At 39.3% G+C, this 23,396-nt stretch overlaps 1 protein-coding gene across 2 annotated transcripts in view; it reads left to right on the top strand.

Moving 5' to 3' along the window:
• Positions 1–23,396, top strand: part of atp2a3 (ATPase sarcoplasmic/endoplasmic reticulum Ca2+ transporting 3) — a 62,479-nt gene that overhangs the window by 12,293 nt on the left and 26,790 nt on the right. For both annotated transcript variants that reach the window (XM_079871378.1, XM_079871377.1), the window contains exons 2-8: positions 5,877–5,894; positions 6,156–6,238; positions 11,796–11,900; positions 13,537–13,675; positions 19,002–19,082; positions 19,167–19,252; positions 19,986–20,450. In XM_079871378.1, the coding sequence (XP_079727504.1) occupies positions 5,877–5,894; positions 6,156–6,238; positions 11,796–11,900; positions 13,537–13,675; positions 19,002–19,082; positions 19,167–19,252; positions 19,986–20,450 (977 nt within the window). The remainder of the gene's footprint in view (positions 1–5,876; positions 5,895–6,155; positions 6,239–11,795; positions 11,901–13,536; positions 13,676–19,001; positions 19,083–19,166; positions 19,253–19,985; positions 20,451–23,396) is intronic.

Below are 23,396 nucleotides of genomic sequence, written 5' to 3'. Positions count from 1 at the left end.
ACCACATAATAAAAAAAAAATCAATGGAACCACCGCGAGTTAGTCTTCCGGCTTCTGACGTCATCCCTGCACGACTCTGATGAATGAGTTCATTTTGCTTCCTTGTTGGGCTTGAATGGTCAAATATACACACTTATGTGCCAAAATGTCTTTGCAAGTATCCTCGTAACCACCTTTGTTTACTATTAGATCAGTGCATTCAGTCATAAAGTAACAGCAGCCTAATATGTATGCTGGCATCTGTGCCATTAATGCTAATTGTACTGCTCTTGACTGAATCCCTTTTGTAACTTTAATAAGAATTATGTATATTCAGTTTACACTATTAAATTTACTGCATAGACTATGCAATCTTGTTTGCACATTTGATTACTTTATACAATTTATGTGGAAGCCTATTGAAGTGCTTGAAGGTAGGTCTACTTCATTTGTATCTTTGTTCTATTGCAGTTTTTTATTTCTAATGCTTGAAGTTTTTCAATTGGGTCTATTTATTTGTGTCTTTGGATTTTGGTCATATCACCCACCCCTATTGGTCAATATTATTTTCTCCCACCCATGTGGACTTGGATGTGTCATTACAAAAAAAAAAAAAGTAGTTTTAGAGGTAAAGAAAGTTTTTTTTTTTTGAAAAAGATGATTCTTTTTTAAAGAATTAAATGCCACTGAGGAATCATTCATTCACAGTAAGACTGGGTACATTTCATTTAGGAAGTAAACAGAGTCAAAGTTTGTTCAGGTTAGCTGTGAGCTCTACTCAGACACACTTTCACTGCATCCTGCTGTGTGCTGCTATGCTCTCGCTTCTGAACACTGTTCAGAAATGTCCTCCTACTTCCCCATGTGTAGACGTTACAGGCTCTGTGTGTTGTTGGCAACCGTTTCCAGGAAGTGTTTCCCCTCTCCCACTGACTGGTGTGTAAACAGACAGCCACTTGTTTTCATTTACTGTGTGGTTGTAGAGTAAAAGAGAGAGAGAGAAAGATAGTTGCAAAAGAGGGTGGAAGAGTAGAGCAAGATGAATTTAAAGGAGGACAACAAAAGCAAGCTATGGGTTGTTATGCATGAGGGCAGGGTGAAGTCACGATGTAGGAATGTGTCTGGGCCAGAAGAGCTGACACGGCCCAGATGACTCTGAGGGAATCCTTGGCACACCCTAACAGGGAACCCCTTCCATCCCTCCTCTCTTTCTCCGTCTTTCCCACACTCATTTTGTGTCCAGGCCAAATGTCGGGCCCAGAGCTGCCTACAGACTGTATTAGTTTCTCACTAAGAATTCACTTTTTCTCTCTGATTTGAGGTCAGTTTAGCAGTTTCTTAAATATTTGCAAGGTAAAGCGCTCCTAGATCAGCAGAAACCCGCACTTAGAACTAGGGAGCTAAAGCAACAGGAGGACAACGTTCCCTGGTAAACTCACACACACACACACACGCACACGCAACTGGAAAGAGAGGGAAACTCAGGGCCATTACTCCCCCTGTCCTACCTCCCAGTTTTTCCACACCACTGGAGGAACATGCTGCTGCTCTGTGAGGTGATTTCTTTCCACAACAGACTTCAGATAAGTTCATATTGCTCTTACATAATATTGTGTTGAATTAGAGCTGAACCCGCTACAGACTGTGCCATTGGGTTCATGATTCAAAAAAGAGACCTAGTCTTTTAATGCTGTGAAATGAGAAGGGCCTCAAGATGAATTCGGGAAATGCGTGCACCATTCTAAGCTGTCCAGGTGTCTCAATGCAGATACAGTAGTTGATTTCTGTTACAAATAAGAGGCTGTTTTTCATTGGTTCATTGAATGGTCACTGAAGTCTTGAGGCCCAGTGTCACACTGAATCCAGAGCAGATATATAAGATTGTTTTTAGATTTCAGTTTAGCTGCAGCACAAGCTCCATGAAAACTCAGGTTATAATAAAAAAACATCTGTCTACTGCACTCTCTCTTATTTACATTTGTGTTTGTACTTTGTTGGTTATAACGAAACAGTTCACTAGTGTACAGAGCTCATAGTGACCCAAGAGGATTCTGACTACCTTAAATGCCTGTGATTCGCCATTGCGTTCACCCTCTCCACAAACATGTCTTTGATTGGCTGCAATTAGAGATGCAGCAATCGACCAGCCAAGATAATTTTCCGCATGATTTGCCCAGACCGGTAACCGGCCGATCGGTATCACATCTTTTAGATTCTGAGCCGGTCCGTTTTGTTGCCATCGGCACAGGCAATAACGTCAGCTGAGCGTTCTCGCACTCTTCTCTCTGACCGAATCTACCGGAACAGCAGAAGGGCTGGTGTCGTTACATTTTTACAATTTAAACATTGCTTTTTACCATCAAGTCTAGACAACACTAGACTAGAATTCAGAGTATTGATTTCATAGAGTCAGGCAGTGCTTCTGTAGCTAGTCATTCAAAGTAGCAAGGAAAAAATTGCTTCCTGTAATGTATGCACAGTACCCCCAAAGAGACAAAAATGACTCACAGATATCAGGACATTTGAAGTATATCACTGCGCTTATTTCACAAAAACTGAGCTCTCGACTTCAAATTCTCAGGCTCTCTAGTACAGACAGATCTCATAGCCTGAGGGAAGATGAAGGGAAGATGAAGAGAAGAATCTGCTGATCTGTTCTTCAAAGCAGAACACACTCTTTCATGCTTTTTTCCCTCCCTCTCATTCACTTGTACATCTGAATCATCTCATTCCTTCTATTCACGCTTGTCATTACAAAAAAAAAAAAGACTGAAAAAGACCGAACATTATTAAGTAAACATGCAGTCATGATTGCTTGTATTTTTCCCCCGTACAATTTTTTTCCAAGCATTGCTGGAAATTCTGTCATTGACGGGCTAAATGTGTGTATGTGTGTTAAAACGGTTTGGCTGCGTGCCTTCTTTTTTGAAAGGGAAATGGGAATCTTGGTGCTTTACCGCTGCGTAGTCTCACTGCTGCAGGTCTCCCTCCACGAGCCGATTTCATTTTGGTTTGGTAGCCTGTTCCCATCTGCTGCCCAGAGTCTTGACCCATGATGACGTCATGACTGGCATGACCTGTTCCCGTTCCTGTCTATATGATTGTGAGACAAAAATTGTCTTAATATAGAACAAGAGAGGAAAGGAGTCAGGTGTTTGTCTCATTGAGGCAGGGAAGCCCCTAGCCAGTGCAACCTAGATACTGTATCTCTTGGTTATCAGAATTGATGTGAATGCAGGCTTTCCCACTGCACAACAGTGGCTACAGCACAACGCAAGGCTAATCTTAACCCAAGTACACGCAAACACATGCTCGTTGGAATTCAGGAACACCCTGTATTTTCTCTCACTATCTTTTGAATCGGCTCCAAGGATTTTCCATTGTGCTTTCTCTTTGGTCCATTCATGAACAGTCTCCCAGAAACAAATGTTCTTGTCCACTTTGTGTACTTTATGTCAAGCGATATCAGAAATTGTGATTCGTTAATGAAAGCCTTTGATAGTCAGATAGTAAGCCATAATTGCACCTAGAGCAACATCAGTGTGAACTGCTTATTAATGAGGCCTCACTTTCCCCATATAGATGGGCATGCATGCTAAACTGCTGAAAATCCTCAAGATTTCAGAGTGGAGCCTCAACAAAGAGGGCATCTGTGTTGTAATTATGATGTGTGTCTGTGTGTGTGAGGGAGAGTGAGAGAGAGGTCTGTGAAGCTCCGCCCCCTCCCACTCTCCACATGCTCTTCAGCTCCCACACGCTCTGACTCGAGAACCTTCTAGAACTGACTAAACAGCAGTGTGTAGGCCACAGAGCGCATCTATGTCGTATGACTCGTGCACAATGCCAGAAATGTTTGTTTCATGAAATTCTCCATCTTCGAGAGAGGAAGCACATTCACTAAACAAACGCCATCACAGTTGGTGGTCCATCTGTACATTTCCACCCCAGATGATATTCTTCGTGTACAATGGTTGTGGTTTACATTTAACTGGCTGTTTGCTGATGTACCTGCTGTGGACTTTATTACATAACTCTAGATGCTCAAAGAAGCCCACAACACATTATTTTGAATGGATTTGATTTTTTTTTAAATAAAATCATGGATTTGTTTTTTAATAGAAATATCTTAAATTAATTGTTTTGTGAAAAGTGAGGATGCACCGATATTACAATTCTGGCGATACCTATACACTGATCATTATTTTCATGATATTATGAGCAATAACTGTTAAATGATATAAAAATTCTATAGAATTGTCAAAAAAATTAAAAATTCTGTTATTTTACATTATGCAAGTCAATTTAGGCATCATTTAATGTACAGTATGAACATTTTGTTTATTTTAAGTTATAGCCTAGTTACAGTCGGCATAAAATCTATTTTCTAAATGCATTGAGCAATGTTATTGATTGAGCAATGTTAAAGGGTTAGTTCACCCAAAAATGAAAATTCTGTCAGTAATTACTCACCCTCATGTTGTTCCAACCGCGTAAGACCTTCGTTCATCTTCGGAACATAAATTAAGATATTTTTGATGAAATCTGAGAGCTGGATCACTTCTCCATAGGCTGCTAGGTGACCGAAACTTGCTGGTCCAGAAAAGTTATTAAAGAGATCGTTAATATAGTCCAAGTGACTACAGTGGCTCAATCTTAAGTATATCAAGCGACGAGAATACTTTTTGTGCGCAAAAACAAACAAAAATAACGACTTTATTCCACTATTCCTTCTCTCTGGGCCTCTAGTTGGTTCACGTAGTGTTTAAGCGTAGCACGTCTGTGTTACACGTCACCACGTAGGCTCACAATTGGCCGAAGCTGGTCATGTGTGTGATGCGTGATGACGTGCAACACAGACGCGCAGCGCAAAAACACTACGAGGCCCAGAGAGAAGGAAATGAATAGTGGAATAAAGTCGTTATTTTTGTTTGTTTTTTGCGCACAAAAAGTATTCTCGTCGCTTGATAAACTTAAGATTAAGCCACTGTAGTCACTTGGACTATATTAACGATCTCTTTAATAACTTTTCTGGGCCAGCAAGTTTCGGTCACCTAGCAGCCTATGGAGGAGTGATCCAGCTCTCAGATTTCATCAAAAATATCTTAATTTGTGTTCCGAAGATGAACGAAGGTCTTACGCGGTTGACAAAATGAGGGTGAGTAATTACTGACAGAATTTTCATTTTTGGGTGAACTAACCCTTTAAGTCATCCATGCATATGTTTACATTTTTTTAATTGATTTTAAATATCAGAACTCCGCCTTCTAGTGAAACAATAAACTCTCTGGTGACATATGCAGGACTTCTCCAATCATTTTGCCTCCCCCTTTCTTACAATCTTGCATTCAGATCTACCTCCATCCAATCAACTGATATGTCTCCACCATTATATTTAAAAAAACTGTTTCACTTGGATGTATGTCACAATACGGAGGACAAAATCTGTCGTTACTTCCGTTGCATCACAACTTTAAAGATTACATTTGACAGTGTGAGTGGTAGATGACTGCAAAGATATTGCAGTTCTTTTTTGCAGTGTAGGAATCTTTCTAGAGAATGTCTCTGATAATGAAAAAAGTGTTCTTATCTATTCTGCAGAGAGAAGTCCATTAATCCTAAATCAATAATTGTCTACGCTAATCTGTAATCTTCTAGTTTAGCATTGCGCTGCGTGTCTCTGTGTATTTAACATTCACACAGAAAATGAAGACAATTTGCACCGTCACAGGCAATGCAGTGGGAATGTAATATAAACTGTTTAAACAACATTTTCACCGTATGGCTTTCTAACAGAATACCCTCTGTTTTGTTCTCTCTTTCTCTCTCTCTCTCTCACTCTTCCTCCTATCCTGCCTCTCATTCCACTACGGATTCCCTCGCCGTGTTTTGACTGACAGAGCTCCCAGCCGAAGAAGGTAAATATTGATCTTTCCATCATGTTGTTACTGCTCTCTCTTTATGGGTTGCACCGTTAGCACGGGCTCAGTCATTCTGTTTTACTAGAGAGAGATAGACTTTAAGACTTGGCATATACACATATGCACAATTACATGCACAGCGTTATAGCTGTGTGCAGTGGTGTCCTAGTGCAAAGCTAACCTAAGACCCAATTGTCATTAAATATTTTAAAATATTTATGTCTGTCTGTCCGCTGTTCTCATATCTTTCTCTCACAGGAAAATCACTGTGGGAGTTGGTGGTGGAGCAGTTTGAGGACCTCCTGGTGAGGATTCTGCTGCTGGCAGCCTGCGTGTCTTTTGTAAGTGACTTTCTCTTTGGTTTAGATGTGGTTTATTTTATTCCCAGCACAATAATTAGTGTGACAGCCAGACCCCACCATAAGTTTTAAAGCAGGTATAGTTCATACAGTAGGTGAGGTAATGCAGAACCATAGACAGAACGAGTTTCCATCACCAACAGTCACAAACAGTGCAATTCGGTGAACTAAACCTCAAATTTCACTAAATGATTGTCAATGATCAGATTGCGTAAGTGAGAGAGGGATTTTTTTTAATCTCCCTTTCTCATTTTTAAAAATCTGTCTTTTGTAGTCAAATGATATATGTAAAACCTTCACCTGGACTCATTTGTGTGGCTTAAGGTCATTTTCCTTGGTGGAGTGCTCTGTGGATCTAGAGAACACAGGTAAATGAATTAGGTGATTTGAAGTCAAAGCTCATTTGTCCACAAACCATGTCAGCAAACTCCAAAGAAACTAGATGTGCACTCAGCACTCTCTTCAGTTAGACCTTGGAAAGAAAGCATTAGTGTTGCACGTTTATCACCTGCAGGATCGGTACAGTGGTTAGTCTCAATAGTGTTACGTCAGATTTAAGTCTTTGAATAAGATATGTTAAAAATTCCATACTTTCATAATCGCACTGTATAATTAGAGTATTTAAGGTCTGGTCTATGATATGGGGTGTTCACATACTGTACAGTAATGTAGATAGAGCACAACAGATTGGAACTGAACACTCGAGATGTGTTTTTAAAAGTTGAACTATTTTTAAATTGAAATGCTATCCTAAAAATGCACTGATCATGGTGCGAGATGCAGAAGAAAATCTGTGCGAGACATGGCACAAATGTGCTAGTTTATAGTGTCGGCGGTCTAACACCCTCTCAGCTCACTGAAATCCTCTCTGAGAAATACTTTTTTTTTTTTTTATTCATCCCAGTAAAAGAACCACAGCTAAAAAATATTTAGAATAACTTATTTGTAATAATATACACTACCGTTTGAAAGTTTGTGCTCAGTACGATTTTTGTCTTTGAAAAAAGTATCTTATGCTCACCAATGCTGCATTTGTTTGATCAAAAATACAGTAAAAACAGTCATATTGTGAAATATTACAATTCAAAATAACTGCTTTCTATTTTAATTTATTTAAAGGTCCCGTTTTTCGTGCGTTTTTGAAGCTTTGATTGTGTTTACAATGTGCAATATAACATGTGTTCATGTTTCGCGTGTAAAAAAACACTGTATTTTTCACACAATTTACTTATCTGTATACCGCTGTTTTCACTGTCCTAAGAACGGGCTGATGACTTCCTTGTTCTATGAAGTCCCTCCTTCAGAAATACGTAACGAGTTCTGATTGTGCCAGCGGTTCCTGTGTTGTGATTCGACAGCAGCTTAGCGCACGTTGCCCGGAAAGGTCACGCCTCTTACCATAACGTGGAGATGCATGCGCATAAATTGTAACCATTGATCTCTAAGTACAGCGTCCCTGGGAAGGCCAAACAAAGGTGATTTGACTCCGGGATGAAAATAACAGCGTCTCGACGACATGGCGACAAACACACTCTACAAACGCAACTCTTCCTCTTCTCCGTGGGAGCGCAACAAGACCACGCCCCCTTTTTTTGTGTATTCCTGTGGGCGGAGGTTAGTCAAAAAACTGTGCTAGTGACGTCATTAAAGAAGGAAGTAGAGGGATGTAGTCCAAACCGGCCGTTCACTGTAGGCGACTTCTGTTAAATAAAATATCTCACTTGGCATTGAACTTTGAGATTTATAATTTTACAGATATTATTTATATTAACAACAAATGTAATGTAACAACAACATTACACACTAACTAAAATTTGAAACATGGGATCACGAAGACCTGGACCTTTAAAAATGTAATTTTCTGCAATTATTACACCAGTCTTCAGTGTCACATGATCCGTCAGAAATCATTCTAATTTATATTGTATGTTAGTAGATAAACTATCCTAATGCTATCCTATCCTAAAGACTTCAGACTTTCCATGAGTCTGACTTGATAAACTGATCTGTTTTTCTTATTGGATTTTTAAAAAATGTATAAAAAGGTAATATTAAATCAAATTACCCTGAGCCAAACATTATCTGTGTAGAGGGACAGTAGACTGCCATCCACTTTAATCTAATCCTGAACAGCAAAAGCATATATCTTCTAAAGCCCAGGGTAAAAGTCTCAGTCTATCATGCTCCTCTCTTATTGGCTTTTATGAATTTACCTTTTTATGAACTTTCCGTCTGACTTCAAGTAGCAACAAGGGCCACTGTCGAACCTCTCCAACCTCCCGCCTTTCTGTGAGAGTAATATGAGCGTGCAGCCGTGCACACGCAGTGGAACGGATAGTCAGACACTCTTATGTTTCTTTTCTGCAAAAACACATTAGCTCCTGTGGTCTTTGTGTACATGCTCTTTGTTTCCATACATCTGCACTCAGAGTCTTCCCTCAAGTACATCAGCTTTTGGAGCTCTGCTCATGTCATATATCATTGTGTGTTTCATCAATACTTTTATCGTCTTAACCATAGTTAAATTCTATGAGGCGAGCACCAGTCTTCCGACCACTGGAATCCTGCGGAGCACTTGAAATTGATAAAAAATATTGCATTAGACCTCCCAGAAAGCAGTGTGCATGTGTTTGTCTGCTGGTCAAATGCTATGGTGCAATGGAAATACTCCGGGGAGATCAGCCCAGTCTTGGAACTCATTTGTGTGCCTGTTTGAATATATTAAAATCTTTAGCATTCAGCTTTCCTGACTTTTTTGCATGTTATGTGAACAAAGCTCTTGGTATCTAAGCAACGGGGGAGACGTGTAGACAAAAATGTAGTGTTTTTAAAAATGTAAATTTTGTTTTTTGAAACAAGTGTTATTATGAGGGTATGGTAGCCTGACTCATCCTAGAACAGCATGTGCTGGGAATGAAAGCTATTGGATGGAAACAAACAGATCTACATGTGCAACCATGCGACTGCTGGTCCCAAGACGCCCGAAATGGTTGCCTATTTTCATTTCAGTTCATTTCAGATTAACTAGCTGTATTACTTCTGTCTTGATGAGCTTTTCATTCCTTTTCTGTCACTGTTCATTTTTCCTTCTTTCATTTCAGCCATTTCTTTCTACTTCTTGTGTATCTCTACGTTATCTTGTCTGCACATTCCTGGTGTAGAGAGATCTCCGTAGAATCAGTTGCGGCTTCAGCAGATCTCTGGCAGAGTGTACATCAGTATAATGTAATTTACTGCACTTCATCAGAGAAATGGTCACCTGAGCAATGGATAGACTTCCTGTATTAAAATGGTAAAGAGTATGCCTACTGTGAGGCATTTTAATTTAAGAATGTTGTTTATTTTTTTATTTTTTTTACTTCCGAGAGTGGGGTGAGAAGCTATGAATGATGCAATTTGTGTCAGAAACCTGTCCTGAGGTCATATTTTGGTCACTATGAAAAGCTTTTAGGTAATGATGGCATGAAAACATTTTATTGTTTTAAACATGAAATGAATGAAAACATTCATTGTATTGTTTGTGGTATAATTTTCACTATACTTTTTACATTACTAAGTTCAAAAACAGTGAAATTGAAGTTGAAACCTCAAATTCCTCTTTGTCAGTGATATTCTTGGTCAGTCACCTTGTGCTCAATGGTTAAACTGATCTGAAAATGACAATGACTGGATCATTTTGACCATTTGACCAGCTAAATGTGTTAAGAACATGTATGACTTGCTCTCCTGTGGAACACAAAAGAAGATACTTTTAAAGAATGTTTCAGCTGTTTTTGCTCATACAGTGAAAGTCAGTAGGGTTCTAAGCAATGACTTTCATTGAATGGACAAAAAAACACAGACATTTTTCAAAACATCCTAAAACATCCCCATTTTGCTAAAATGTTCAAACTAATAACAGTTTGTATGCCATTGTTTGTCAGCTGAAATGATCTAGTCAGTCCATTTGTATTCTGTTTGAAGTGTAAAAACTGAGGGAATGCAAAGAGGATCTGCAGTCTACTGATATTTATGAGTGAATAGACCTCAGTTGGACTAGCCGCCCAGAGCCATGACTTAGTAGGATTTAGCTGAGCTCTGTGATCTAAACTCTAAGCTGCTCATCTGTGTGGCTTTTCTCAATAATTCAGTAATTGTCATCTTTCCACCCGTTTTGTTTTATGGGATCCTTTTTATGGGATCCTCTTCATCACTTTCTCATTCCGCCTCTTTGACTATTTCTGGTCTCTTCATTCTCTCCCCCGTCATCCGCCTGCCCATCTTATTTCACGGTTACTCACCGTTCTAAAGTGTTCTTATCAGTTTGTAATGAAAGGTTAAAGACAGACCGCTCTTTGAGTGATCTGTATTGAAGTTGCTTAGAATTTGGTTGAAGGAGAGAGTGTGTCATATGAATGCATGATATGAAAGAGTGGAGGACAACACACAAACTTGTCTATATAAAGTACATAAAGTTCATGCAATTATTAGTGTATTTATGGTCAAATTACCCTCTTTCATGTTTTGTTATTTCTCCTCTATCCCTCCCCCTCATTTTTGTCTTTTTTCAAGACATCCACAAATCAGTGGATCAAAATCCATTTTTAGCTGCCTCTAACTATCCTTTTAAAGAAATTGTTGGCTTGTAGTGCCATTGAACAAATATTTTAGGTCAACTCGCGCCAAGCTTTTCTGGAGTTTCTATCTCTTATGAGTAGTTGAACAGATCAACACTGTCAGAAAGTAATGAACTTCAAGGCCGTCTCTGCGATCTGTAAAAATCAAGCCGTCACATTCCATTCCATTCCATTCCCTATCATGCATATTGCTGCTTTTAGCTTCTAAGGTAACTCAGGATTTTTCTGAAAACGCCTCCCACCCCGGCCCGAACTCCCACATATCTGCCCGGGGCATGTACCTGATGGCATGATATCACTGGAATATTTGTAATGGGTGTGGAATGATCCAGTATCTTGTTTCATAACAGACAGAGGCCTGAGGTTTATTGTACTAGCTATTTATTTAAAAGCGGTACTGTAGGGTCCTCAGGGCTCTACAAGGGCTTTTTTCAGTACTTTATTAGTTTTAAAACTTTAATTTCCGTGCCAACATAAGACTTTTTTAATATTTATGAAAGAAGTATTTTATGCTCAACAAGGGTGCATTTATTTGATCTTTTATTGTGTGTTATTGCAATTTAAAGTTTTCTATTTGAATATATTGTAAAATGTTATTTATTCCTGTGATGGCAACGCAGAATTTTAGGCAGCCATTACTCCAGTCTTCAGAAATGGAAACCATTTGTAACATTATAAATGTCTTTACTGACACTTTTGCTCATTTCAGTGCATCCTTGCTGAATAAAAGTATTAATTTCTTTCTTACGAAAGTGAGCGGAACAGTAAACTGAACGGTAGTGTGTGTGTCTGTGTGTACTGTGTATACACTTTTTTTCCTGCCCAAAATATTATTAACACTTTTATTCTCACTTCAGTAACCTGAACCGAACTGAGCTTTGAATAATGAGTTAGGAGTAATTTATGTTGTGTTTGTTCATTAGGTGTTGGCGCTGTTTGAGGATGGGGAGGAGTCGACCACAGCTTTCGTGGAGCCTATTGTCATCCTGCTCATTCTGGTGGCCAACGCAGTCATTGGAGTCTGGCAGGTGGGTGCGTGTGGGCTGAGAAACTGAAGGACCTCAAAGAAATTCTTCTCAAGCCCAAACTGAAGGACCTCAAAGAAATTCTACTCAATGAGTAATGTCAGAACAGCGAGTGTGCTTGATGTCTCACTGTTTAGCATTAGATATGCTACAACTATTACTAAGGTCTTCTGTTCCCAAACATGACAGATGATTATCAGGTGTTCATATTAGTTTATTAGTGTGTACATAAGGATCTGTGACATGTAATTCACATGTATACCAATACCACAATAGCAGGAGACAGCAGTGGACTGCATTGACAGAGATAAATCCCCTATCACTGTCTGTCAATGCAGTCCACTGCTGTCTCCTGCTATTGTTAGCCTGCCCCCTTTTTGAAAAAAAAATGAGAAATCGCATATCCAAAATGAAATATATACAGTTAATGTAGTATGAAGTGTGAAAGCAGACAGTCATCAAGTCAGAATTAATTATTGTCATAAAAATAAAAACTTGGAAAGGACTTAAATGTATTGTGAAGTTACTAGAAGTTTCTTTGTAGGAAAGGTCTTTATGGGAAATAAATATGAAACTGGCCTTGTTGCAGTCTAGTAAAACAATGCATCCTGACCATGTTTTATTTCTAATACGAAGATAACTAAAATTCAGAGTTTTATTCAGTATTTTTTCATGTAATTTAATTTAGAGAAGACTCTAAAATGCTAACTGATGTTTATTCACATCTTTTAAGCATCCATTCAGTCTATTGATACAGTCTATCCCATTCAGTCTCCCCTGCACACATTCACACCTCTCCGGCTAAGAAATGGCTCTAATTATTATTCTTTTGTCTTTGTTATATTTAATTGCGACTTTCTATTCAAAAATCCATTATTCCTTTGATCAAGCTTGTCACTTCACCACCTTTGGCTTTGTATCAAATGCCCTCCTTAAGATAAAAAAAGGAAACATTCCAAAGATCTTTACTTTTCAAAATTAGTTATAAAACATAATTGATCCTGGTGACAGGTGCATAAGGGCTAACTAGCATGTTAGCTTATTACAGCATTAAAACATAACAATTTAATAGATTATAACCATGTTTTTTTCCCAAACTCACTTTACAACATCAGTTGAATATTAGAAATAACTTTATGTGATCCCATGTGGCTTATTACAAAATGAGGCAGAAAATATATTATTTTATAGTATTCTGTGATAAAGGCTGTGTTGATTAGCAATGCATTATAAATTGACATTCTTATAAATATACCCATCTGTCGAAATTTTGTCTGATACTGAATTCTGCAGCTTGCATCCGATATGATGGACAATGGTTTATTTTTTAATTCGTATATCTTTTTTCTTTTTATTATTTTTTTTTTGTTTGTTTACAAATTCTATTATAGTAATAATTTTACAAATTGTAATATTATATATATTTTTATTTCCATTTTTTTGCCTTACTATCAGAACATTATAACACTGTACAGCAGAAGAGATGGATAACTTTTTATTTATGTTTTAAACCTGGCATTGAAAACAAGAGCAGGCTACTGTTGTTTTAGCCTAATCAGACCAATGAAATATGGGCTGTTACCAATGCGCTACATGTGTATCCTTGCTGATGCTATTGTGGTTTGTTGTATGGTCTCAGGAGCGAAATGCAGAGAGCGCCATCGAAGCTCTGAAGGAGTACGAGCCAGAGATGGGCAAAGTTTACCGCATGAACCGCACGGCCGTCCAGAGGATCAAAGCTCGAGACATTGTGCCTGGAGATATAGTGGAGGTTTCTGGTAGGTTTCTCTCTCTCTCTTTCTCTTTCTCTCTCTCTCTCTCTCTCTCTCTCTCTCTCTCTCTCTCTCTCTCTCTCTCTCTCTCTCTCTCTCTCTCTCTCTCTCTCTCTCTCTCTCTCTCTCTCTCTCTCTCCATTTGATAATACGCCATCTGTTCTCAGTCTCTTCCTTTGTGTAATGAGAAGGACTCGAGTCTGCAGAGATGATGTTTGTGGAACAATACACATACTTCACCACATCCCCCGTCTTGAGTCCTGTGGACATTTTGAGGTTTCTTCTGTCCATTTACCCACATGGTCTGACATAATACGCAGTGGAGGTTTTTTTTCTTCTTCTTCTTCTTCCAGTCATCACCACCTCTCACTGTACCCAAAACACACAAACACAGGCTGCCATTTTCCCCAGTCTTCCCATTGGCTTGTGTGGCTGCCCAGAGTGTATGTTTATGTGTGTTTCACCACAACTCTTTGCCCTGAACGGGAGCCCTTCAGGGTTTCTCTCTCTGTGTGTGTGTGCGTGTGTTTGGGCTCCTTGCCATAAACTTGAAAGCAGAGCAGGAATATCCCAGACTGTATTACGTAATTGGCTTTCCTGTGAGTATGAGGGTGCCAAGCAGAGACATGCAGAAAAAAATCTGTGTGTGTGTGTGTTTGTGTGTGTGTGTGTGTATTCTGTTCATAGTGCAAAGCTGAAAAGTGACTATAGTGCTTTTTTTTCTCTCTTACCTCTTGTTGAAGATGTAGCCTTCCTTCTGTTTCCATACTGTCAGTCCCACCGTTCTCCACATTCATGTGACTGCAGTGACTCCCTCACACATACATATGTGCCCACTCTAAATTGGGGATCCTTCCAGTGTATATGTAGATGCAGAGATCAAAGTAGACCTGTTGTCATTCTGTTATGGCTTGACCATATCTGTGCATCACACGCGCACATATACATTTGCTAGTCTTTTCTTCAAAGTAATCAGTGTTTGCTTCTTTAAAATGATCTCCAGTCTGCATTAGCCAAGTGTGGAGGAGGGGGATGATCAACTGCTTTCCACTATTACAGTGAAAACAAAAGAAAGATCAGACTAATAATCCCTGTGTTATACCACAAGATTTTCCAATTCATGTTTAAGAGCAGCCGCATTCATTCAGTAACATGGATGTAGCCACATTGCTTTGTTTGCTTGTGAATGGAGGTGAAAGTGAGAGAGTCAAAGATGAGACTGGTGTGGGTGTTGAGGGAACGAGAGTACTGAGAGATACAGAATGTGTGAGGGAGACAGAGAGCGCAAAACCATGAAAGACAGATGAGCGGGAGGGAGCGATAAATGCGGGGAGATTCACAGAGAGAGAGAGAAGTGGAATTGAAGAGATAGGAATGAGATGTGGGTTACATTACCTGTCTTAGCACGGTGGTAACAGGCGTCTCTTTGTTCATTTGCACTGTGGTCTTGACAAGCCCGCATTCCAGCGGCCGGATTCTCCTCTCTGCACACATACATACGCTCACACTGTCAGGCTTCACCCTCTGACACCTATTGGGCATGTCACCATGGTAACAAGTCCCAGAGTCCCCTCCCATGTCAAGGTCAAACTGACAGACATGTACAGTAAAGTAACAGGCATCACTGTCAGTCCAGATGTTTCCAGCATCAAGTTTCTGTCCTTCCTGAAAGCCAAGATTGTACCCCAAAACCACACCCAATCCAACCATATTTGATGTTTAATATACAGAATTTAATAAACAGGATTTAGGAGTTGGTTTGACCCTGGAAAGTACAGCAAATCTGATTTTCATGTAAGAAACAACTATTATTATTATTATTATTATTATTATTATTCTGTTGTTGAAAAACAATATATTTATATATAATGGCTTTATATTTCCTTCACAACGGGATCATTCTATATGGGGATCATGGCATCAAAAATGTCCCTGTTCTAGAACATTTTGAACAAACTCTTTTCATTTTTGCTGCTATATAGTTAAACATCATGGCTGGATTGATTGATATTTTTGGCTTGTGAGTGAGATTTTTGGCATTTTCCTCTTCCTGAAGCCTTGAGCACTTCCCAGCCTGCAAGCTGAACAAAAACGAAACAAGGTGAATTGGTCCAAGGGGAGAAGAGAAGAGGTGTTTCCACTCGAGGTCTGTGAGGGTGGAAACGGCTGGCACTCTATGTATCTTCTGCACTTTGTTATAATGGGCAATGGGGGAAAGGGAGATGGCTCTGAGGTTCAAGATTCATCCACAGGTTTATAGCTATGAGAATCCACTAACAAGGTGCAGACACATTCACACACATGCTGAGCTGCTTGTGCTGAGTTCATTGGTTATAGTCGTAGCATTTAACAAGTCCTGTTCAGTAAGTGGAAAGCACTGGCAGGACAGAGGTGTTGTCAGCTGCATCTGCTGATATATTTCTCAATTTCTGTCTAACCCGACTGCAACAATGACATAATCTTGTTGCTAAGCACTGTCAAACATGTGTAAACAAACACGCAACAACCCCTACCTAAAAACTTTCTCCAGAGGTTGAATGAAAATTACACATTGGAAAAAGGCACTTGTGAGAACTATAAATTGGCAACTACAGGCAAAAAAAAAAAAAAGATTCAAAACAAATGGCAACCAAAAATATGACCCACAACACCCGTTCCCCTATCCTCGCGGCAAAGTTCTTTCCTGTACCCGCCATTCGTGAGTGGCAATTCCATCGGAACTTTTGTTGTGGACCACCACCAATAGAATTGGAGGTCGGAAAACAGTTTAGCCATTTTTTTTTTGCATGCATGAGTAATATAGATATTCATAGATTATTTACACTTTTATTTCCAGTCAGCTCAGCATTGTGCCAGCATTATGGTTGCAGTAATCACAATATCCAAAGTGGAACTTTCCCTCAGCTGTTTCGGAGATTCAAAAATAATGTTCTCACTCCATTATAATATCCGATGAACCAGAATGGGGCTTTACAGAATGCCTGGAGATTTTGAAAGAACTCAGTTGTTCTTTCACTCTCTTTGGGATGAGTAACAGTGAAGCATCCACTCTGTGTTTTAAAAGGAATTCACTTTAGCCCGATCATCTTTTAGTCATACCCACAGGCTTTTGGACCTTTTTGATCAGCATTCGCAAACATCTTGAACTCACCATCCTCTGTTATTACACTGTCCCACATTTACAAGTAAGCATGCGTCACCCGTTCTAATCAGGTTTATGCCCGATGTCCGTGGCGGCCTGTTTCCTGCTATCAGATGCTTGCCATCTACTGTCATAATGTCTGTGTATATTTAGCTCATTTTGCATTGTTCTCGCTTGGTATGGCGAAAAGCTGCTCGCATTAGCATTTAGATGGGTTCAGTACCCATTTGCAGTGTGACTGAGTGGGTGGGAGACACCGCTGAGGGGGGAGAGAGGGAGCGATAAAATCCAAGAATGAGAAAAGAAAGGTCCGTTGTTCTGGGAGCATAAACAGTGTCCCGCCCACTGTGCCCTCTCTATCCCCTCTCCCACACAGAACAGCCCCTGATGGGGGTGTTGAATCCCTCCTCAGAGACCCCCAGGCTGATGTGAGCCATTCCTGTGACGTGGGAGGAAGAGAGACTGTTCGGCTGAGAAATTGTGTCCAGAGGGTTGGAGCGGGAAAAAAAAGAAAAAAATGGAAATAGGGTGAAGAGATATTTTACTGTACATGATAGTATTATGCAAGATCACGTGACTCTGACTAACAAAACAATTTGTTGTTCAATTTGTCGATATCCCAACCTCTTTTAGAGTTTCTACACTGTCTGGACATCTGTCTAGCAGTGTGTAAAAGACTAAAGGGAAGTGTGGCTGCTCTGTTGCATGACCAGGCACCTCCAGCTCAGCCTAAGGGTTTAAATGGAGTATAATTATGGCACTAAGGGTCTCTAATTGCTTTAAAATGCTTGTTAAGTGCCCCTGCAGCCTGTCCTGATCCAGGAGCTATATGACATGGGGATGAGAATGTGCAAGTTCACTGACACCCAGCTGTAGGGTTATAGGTAGACATGGAAACTGCACACTATTTTCTTTAGTTTCTGTAAAATGTTATTGATGGAAAAAAGTTATTGAGAAAATCATATTTATTTAAATATTATTTCTAATTATGTATTTGAAAGTATATACAGTATACTACTGTTCAAAAGTTTGGAGTTTGGAGAAAAAAGAAAAAAAAAAGATATGAATACTTTTATTGTATTACATTAAATTGATCAAAAGTGACAGAGACAAAGACTTTTATAATGTTACAAAGGACATGCTCTTATGAACTTTCTATTCAAAAGAGACAGTTCTGGGACACATTTTGGGATACACTTTTTTTTCTATTCCTTCTAAAGAAAATGTATCTCAGTTTGAACGAAAATATTAAACAGAACAACTTTTTTACAACATTGATAATATGAAATGTTTTTTGAGCAGCAAATCAGCATATTAGAATGATTTATGAAGGATCATGTGGCACTGAAGACTGGAGTAAGGTAGGAAAGAACAAAGGTTCATTAACACAAGCTACTACAAAATATGTTTTTTGGCTGCAAGGACTCACAAAACCCAGTTGAAAACGACACATATTGACTGATTGTCTGTCTGTTTCATCCAACTGGCTAGGTTTTTCCCACCTCTGTTTTTTTTTTTTTTTTTTTTTTTTATATTAGAAGCGCCTTTTTATTTTTTATTAGAAGCACGAACCGAATATTGATCACTCTATGTGCTCTCATCAACTGGGTATCGAACGGTGTTCCAGTGTGTCTGCAGTTAGTCTTCGAGGTGGCGTTTCTCTCTCTTGCTCTCTCTCTTTCTTTCTTTTTGTTTGTCACTTTTTCGCTTTGCTTCAGGCTTTATGTCCTAGTAGTTCAGCTTCCTAGTAGTTCTCTCTTCGAAAGAGAGCAGCCACACTTCCCATTAGTCTTTTACACACTGCTAGACAGATAGTGGATGAGTGGCCCGGACAGTGTGGAAACTCTAAAAGAGGTTGAGATAGCGACAAATTGAACGGCAAATTGTATTGTTAGTCAGAGTCACATGATCTTGCATAATACTATCATGTACAGTAAAATATCTCTTCACCCTATTTCCAATTTATTTATTTTTTTTCTGCTCCAACCCTCTGGAAAAAAAGAGGTCAAAAGCAACCTTGAATGATGGCTGTGCAGTGGCCTGTCTTATATCCTGTTTATGATTGCAGTTATGACCCCTCAGGCATATGTCCTACACACTTTTTTCAATCTGTCTTGCATTCATCAGTAATGTAGGAATGTCTTTGCCTTCCTTTTGATGAAGTAACTCTCAACCCATTTTGTTTTCTAGTTGGGGATAAAGTGCCAGCAGATATTAGGATCACATCAATCAAATCCACCACCCTAAGAGTGGACCAGTCCATTCTCACAGGTACTGTCGACATCTGAGATAAACAGCGTTTGTCACTGCCCAATTCCCAGTATTGCTTTATTTAAAACTTTCTGTGTTCTTTAGGTGAATCTGTGTCTATTATCAAACACACTGATCCTGTGCCAGATCCTCGAGCTGTCAATCAAGACAAAAAGAACATGCTGTTTTCTGTAAGCACTTCACTTCCTGTTTTGGGAGAGGAACTTCTCATGTGCATATAATAAGCAGTATATTTGCATATAAGCAATAAGTTGCCTACCCACCGCATAGAATTTCTTTCTTTGTGTCTTTTTTTATTCTGACCTGTTTTTTTGTACCTCTAGTTTGGAGGATGTCATTAGACTGTAGGATATAATAAGACTTAAGTATTCTGTTCGTGCACTCAGTCTAAACATACTCTTCCTGTCTGCGTTCAATTGCGGTCATTCAGATGCTCTAAGTAGGCATGCGTTTGACCGCTCTCAATCCACTTAGATTGCATTAATATCATCTGGGGATAGGGAACACCTCAGATGACGTTATTGGCCTAGTGAGTGATAGTATAACGTCAGAGTTAATGCAGTCTCCCTGTTTTCTTCTTTAGTCATTTAAAATAAACTGTATATGGCCCATGTGCTTTTATAGTCCAGCTTAATGCATTTTCCAACACATCGTGGTAATGAAAGATGTAGTTTCCTATCAGGGGAAAATGTCCCTAATGAGATTATAGCTAACTCTACACAAGTCAATGATTTTTCCAAGCTACGTTTTATAAAATTATATGAGACTGAGGAACATCTGATGCTGTTGTTTCCAAGTCTGCAAAAGTGTAAATTTAGATTTGAAAGGTCTTTGGTGGCTTTGTTTCATTTAGGTGTATATGTGTATGTGCTTAAATATGCCTGTTCTCATGTTTTCCGAAAGGGCACAAACATCGCTGCGGGTCGGGCCATCGGTGTTGTCATCTCCACCGGTGTTTCCACTGAAATCGGTAAGATCCGTAACCAGATGGCGTCAACTGAGCAGGAGAAAACTCCGCTGCAGCAGAAACTAGATGAGTTCGGTCAACAGCTCTCGAAGGTCATCTCCCTCGTCTGCATCGCCGTCTGGGTCATTAACATCGGCCATTTCGCCGACCCGGTCCACGGCGGCTCATGGATCCGAGGTGCCATCTACTACTTCAAGATAGCTGTTGCCTTGGCAGTGGCTGCTATCCCGGAGGGTCTTCCAGCTGTCATCACCACCTGCCTGGCACTAGGAACCCGTCGTATGGCCAAGAAAAACGCCATTGTCCGTTCACTGCCCTCGGTGGAGACACTGGGATGCACCTCCGTTATCTGCTCAGACAAGACTGGGACCCTGACGACCAACCAGATGTCTGTCTGCAGGGTGAGTGATGTGGCTGTTCGAGTCAGACGCAGAGATGGTGTCTCATTCAGCATCAGAACTGATGTCTGCGGGCAGATCTTGTTTTTATGTCTGTGTTGATGACAGCTTCGTTTTTCACTCGCAGTCTTATGCTGACATATGGTCCTATGTGAGCTTTTTTTCTTTTAATATATAACTTAAACAGCACAGATTTTGAACCTCTTTTTTTTTTATTTGTTCATTCACAAGAGGTGATTTATTGCTTGCTATAACCAGAGCCAGAACGTATTTCAAACTGTCATGAAGCGAGGCATTGGAGGTCGCCCTAAAAATTACATTTTATTTTCAAATTCATGATAGATTCACCTGAGGAATACCCCTTAAAAAAGGGGGGGGACCCTGGAGGCCAGAGTGTGTCTTATGAATTCCTTTTTACCACATCTTGGAATTCTTTCTCACTGATTCCAGACCTGTGTGTGTGCCATTTAATGTGGTTTTTGGAGCTCTGGCAGGTGGGTTTCAAGGCCTGTACTATAGTAGTGTTTACCATAAGAGCAAGTCTTTGATACCTTGCCAGGGCCTCTCATACAGAGTTGAATGATGCAACAGCAGCAGCTCTCTCTGGCTGCCATATGGAAGACCATAGAAACACACCAGTCACAACATGAGAGGTGAGAAAGAGAGAATCCAGAGCCAATTCAATCAAAAAGTTTTAGACATTTATTTTTTATATTCTTTTATTTTGTGTAGGGCAACAGCATAGCTTATTCTTCATATAGGCTACACTGAGAACTGTTTATTAATTTTAAGTCAAAATTGGCAATACTTATTTTTTACTTATATACTTAAAATTTATGTGCCCTTGTAATCTTTCATCAAAAACGTTTACATCACCTTGCAACAATATCTCTCATCTCATGACGTGTTCATCAGCCTCGTAGGAGCACCAACGTAAAACATTTTAAAACAAGGAAACAACAGAGGTGTAAAAACCATAACCTGGAAACCATACTTGAGTAAAAGCACAGATACCTTACAGCAAAAATGACTCCATTACAAGTTACAAGTCACCAATTCCAATATGACTTGAGTAAAAGTCTTAGAGTATCTGATTTTAACAGTACTTAAGTATTTTACTCAAACTGAATATTGCAATAAATATAGGTAGACACAACAGCCTCTTAAACGTCTACAAACTCTCAAGTCTCAGTTAAGTTCAAGTGCACAAAAGTAAAGCAATATCCTTCAAAAAGGTCTCATCAATATAGCGGATAAATAAAATAATGCTAAGTAAAATGAAATAATCAAAGTCAACTTGCTCTGGATGTAGCCTACTGGTTTCGGCCTCATCATGACCTCATCTCCTAAATCAAACACCTACGATTCACAACTACCTGCTAATGCACTCGCATTCACGTGAAGTAGCCTTGTTGACAAGTTTGGGTGAGTAAAGGCAAAACACACAGATATTGTTCCTTCACTGCCTTTAAATGGCGATATCACTTCTTTATAGCAGAGAGAAACTGCTGCAGAAAAAGTTTGGTGCCGTGCAAAATGTAACGAGTAATTGCATTTCTCATCACAAATGTATTGGAGTAAAAAGTACATTTACTTATTCAAAAATGTACTCAAGTAGAGAGTAAAAGTTGCTAATATATTTGATACTCAGTAAAACTATAAAGTAAATAATTTTACTCCAATACTTTACACCACTGGGAAACAAGCAGTTTGTATGCATTTGTTTACCCATTATGATAAAGAACCTGCGTATCAAAACTTCAGATTAAATCTGTTTATTTAAACCGGGTTGCATCTGAAGTGCAAGCACTATAGACAACCTAATTGATTATAATAGGTGTGTTCTAGTTTTGTAACATCACTGAATTATGAATTTACTTTGGAATTTATCTCAGATTTTTGAGAGAATGTTGGTAGCTTTAAACGCAATCTGGATTATAATGTTGCTCTGTTTAGGGCGGGACTACATGTTTGTCCTGTGGCAGTGTTTGGGAAACCAGTGTGAAAACAGTAGTATATTACAGATATTGTATCAGTTTGCAGTTGTGTTTGGTGCTGCTAATGGTGTGGAAAGCACACACTTTAGCTTAAAGCTTCTTGATCCAAGTCTTGATCTGGTTAAACCAATCACACCCATAAGCACTACCACTGAACTGTGAACTTGTTTTCCATGGTATTTAATCCCACTGTCATACCTTCATGCTCTAAAGAGAGAAACTCAAGTGTCCACGTTTGTGTTTGCATGACTGCCACCCTTATTCAAGTGTGTGTGTGTGTGTGTGTGTGTGTGTGTGTGTGTGTGTGTGTGTGTGTGTGTGTGTGTGTGTGTGTGTGTGTGTGTGTGTGTGTGTGTGTGTGTGTGTGTGTGCGTGTGAGAGAGAGACACACAATGTAACCTGACTCGCAGCACAACTAAGAACGGCATGCATAAGTACTTGTTCTTTTGTGTTTTAAGGTTTTGTAGCTGTATTTCAGTGCCATCACTCTGGCCTAAAAGCTGTTCATGTTATTACTGAGATTTTCTACTGTCCTAACGAAGGAGAGTTTGAACATGCTACATCCATTCGTCACCACCATTCTGGGTTTTGAAGTGATGGGCATATTTGCAACATTGCAACATTTATTTATAGTGCTGTGGTCCCTTTTATGTTGTTGCTTCCGGAGAGTCAGGACATGTTGAAGTCACTCTGAGACACTCTGGGACACTCAAGGTGTATGTTTCTGTTTGTGCGCAATGGAAAATCTTAAACTTGTACAGACAGGTTGGCAGGACATGATTGCAAAATCTTTTACATTATATTTTCCTACATAGTTCAGGCCTTTATTTATATATATATATATATATATATATATATATATATATATATATATATATATATATATATATATATATATATATATCTTCTTATAGTACCAGTTTGTCTCTGCGTATTTCATGCCCATGTTATT

This window comes from Squalius cephalus, assembly GCF_949319135.1.
Source record: "Squalius cephalus genome assembly, chromosome: 5".
Lineage (NCBI taxonomy): Eukaryota > Metazoa > Chordata > Actinopteri > Cypriniformes > Leuciscidae > Squalius > Squalius cephalus.
The sequence above is the reverse complement of the archived record's forward strand: the minus strand, read 5'-3'. Positions and strand labels throughout refer to the sequence as shown.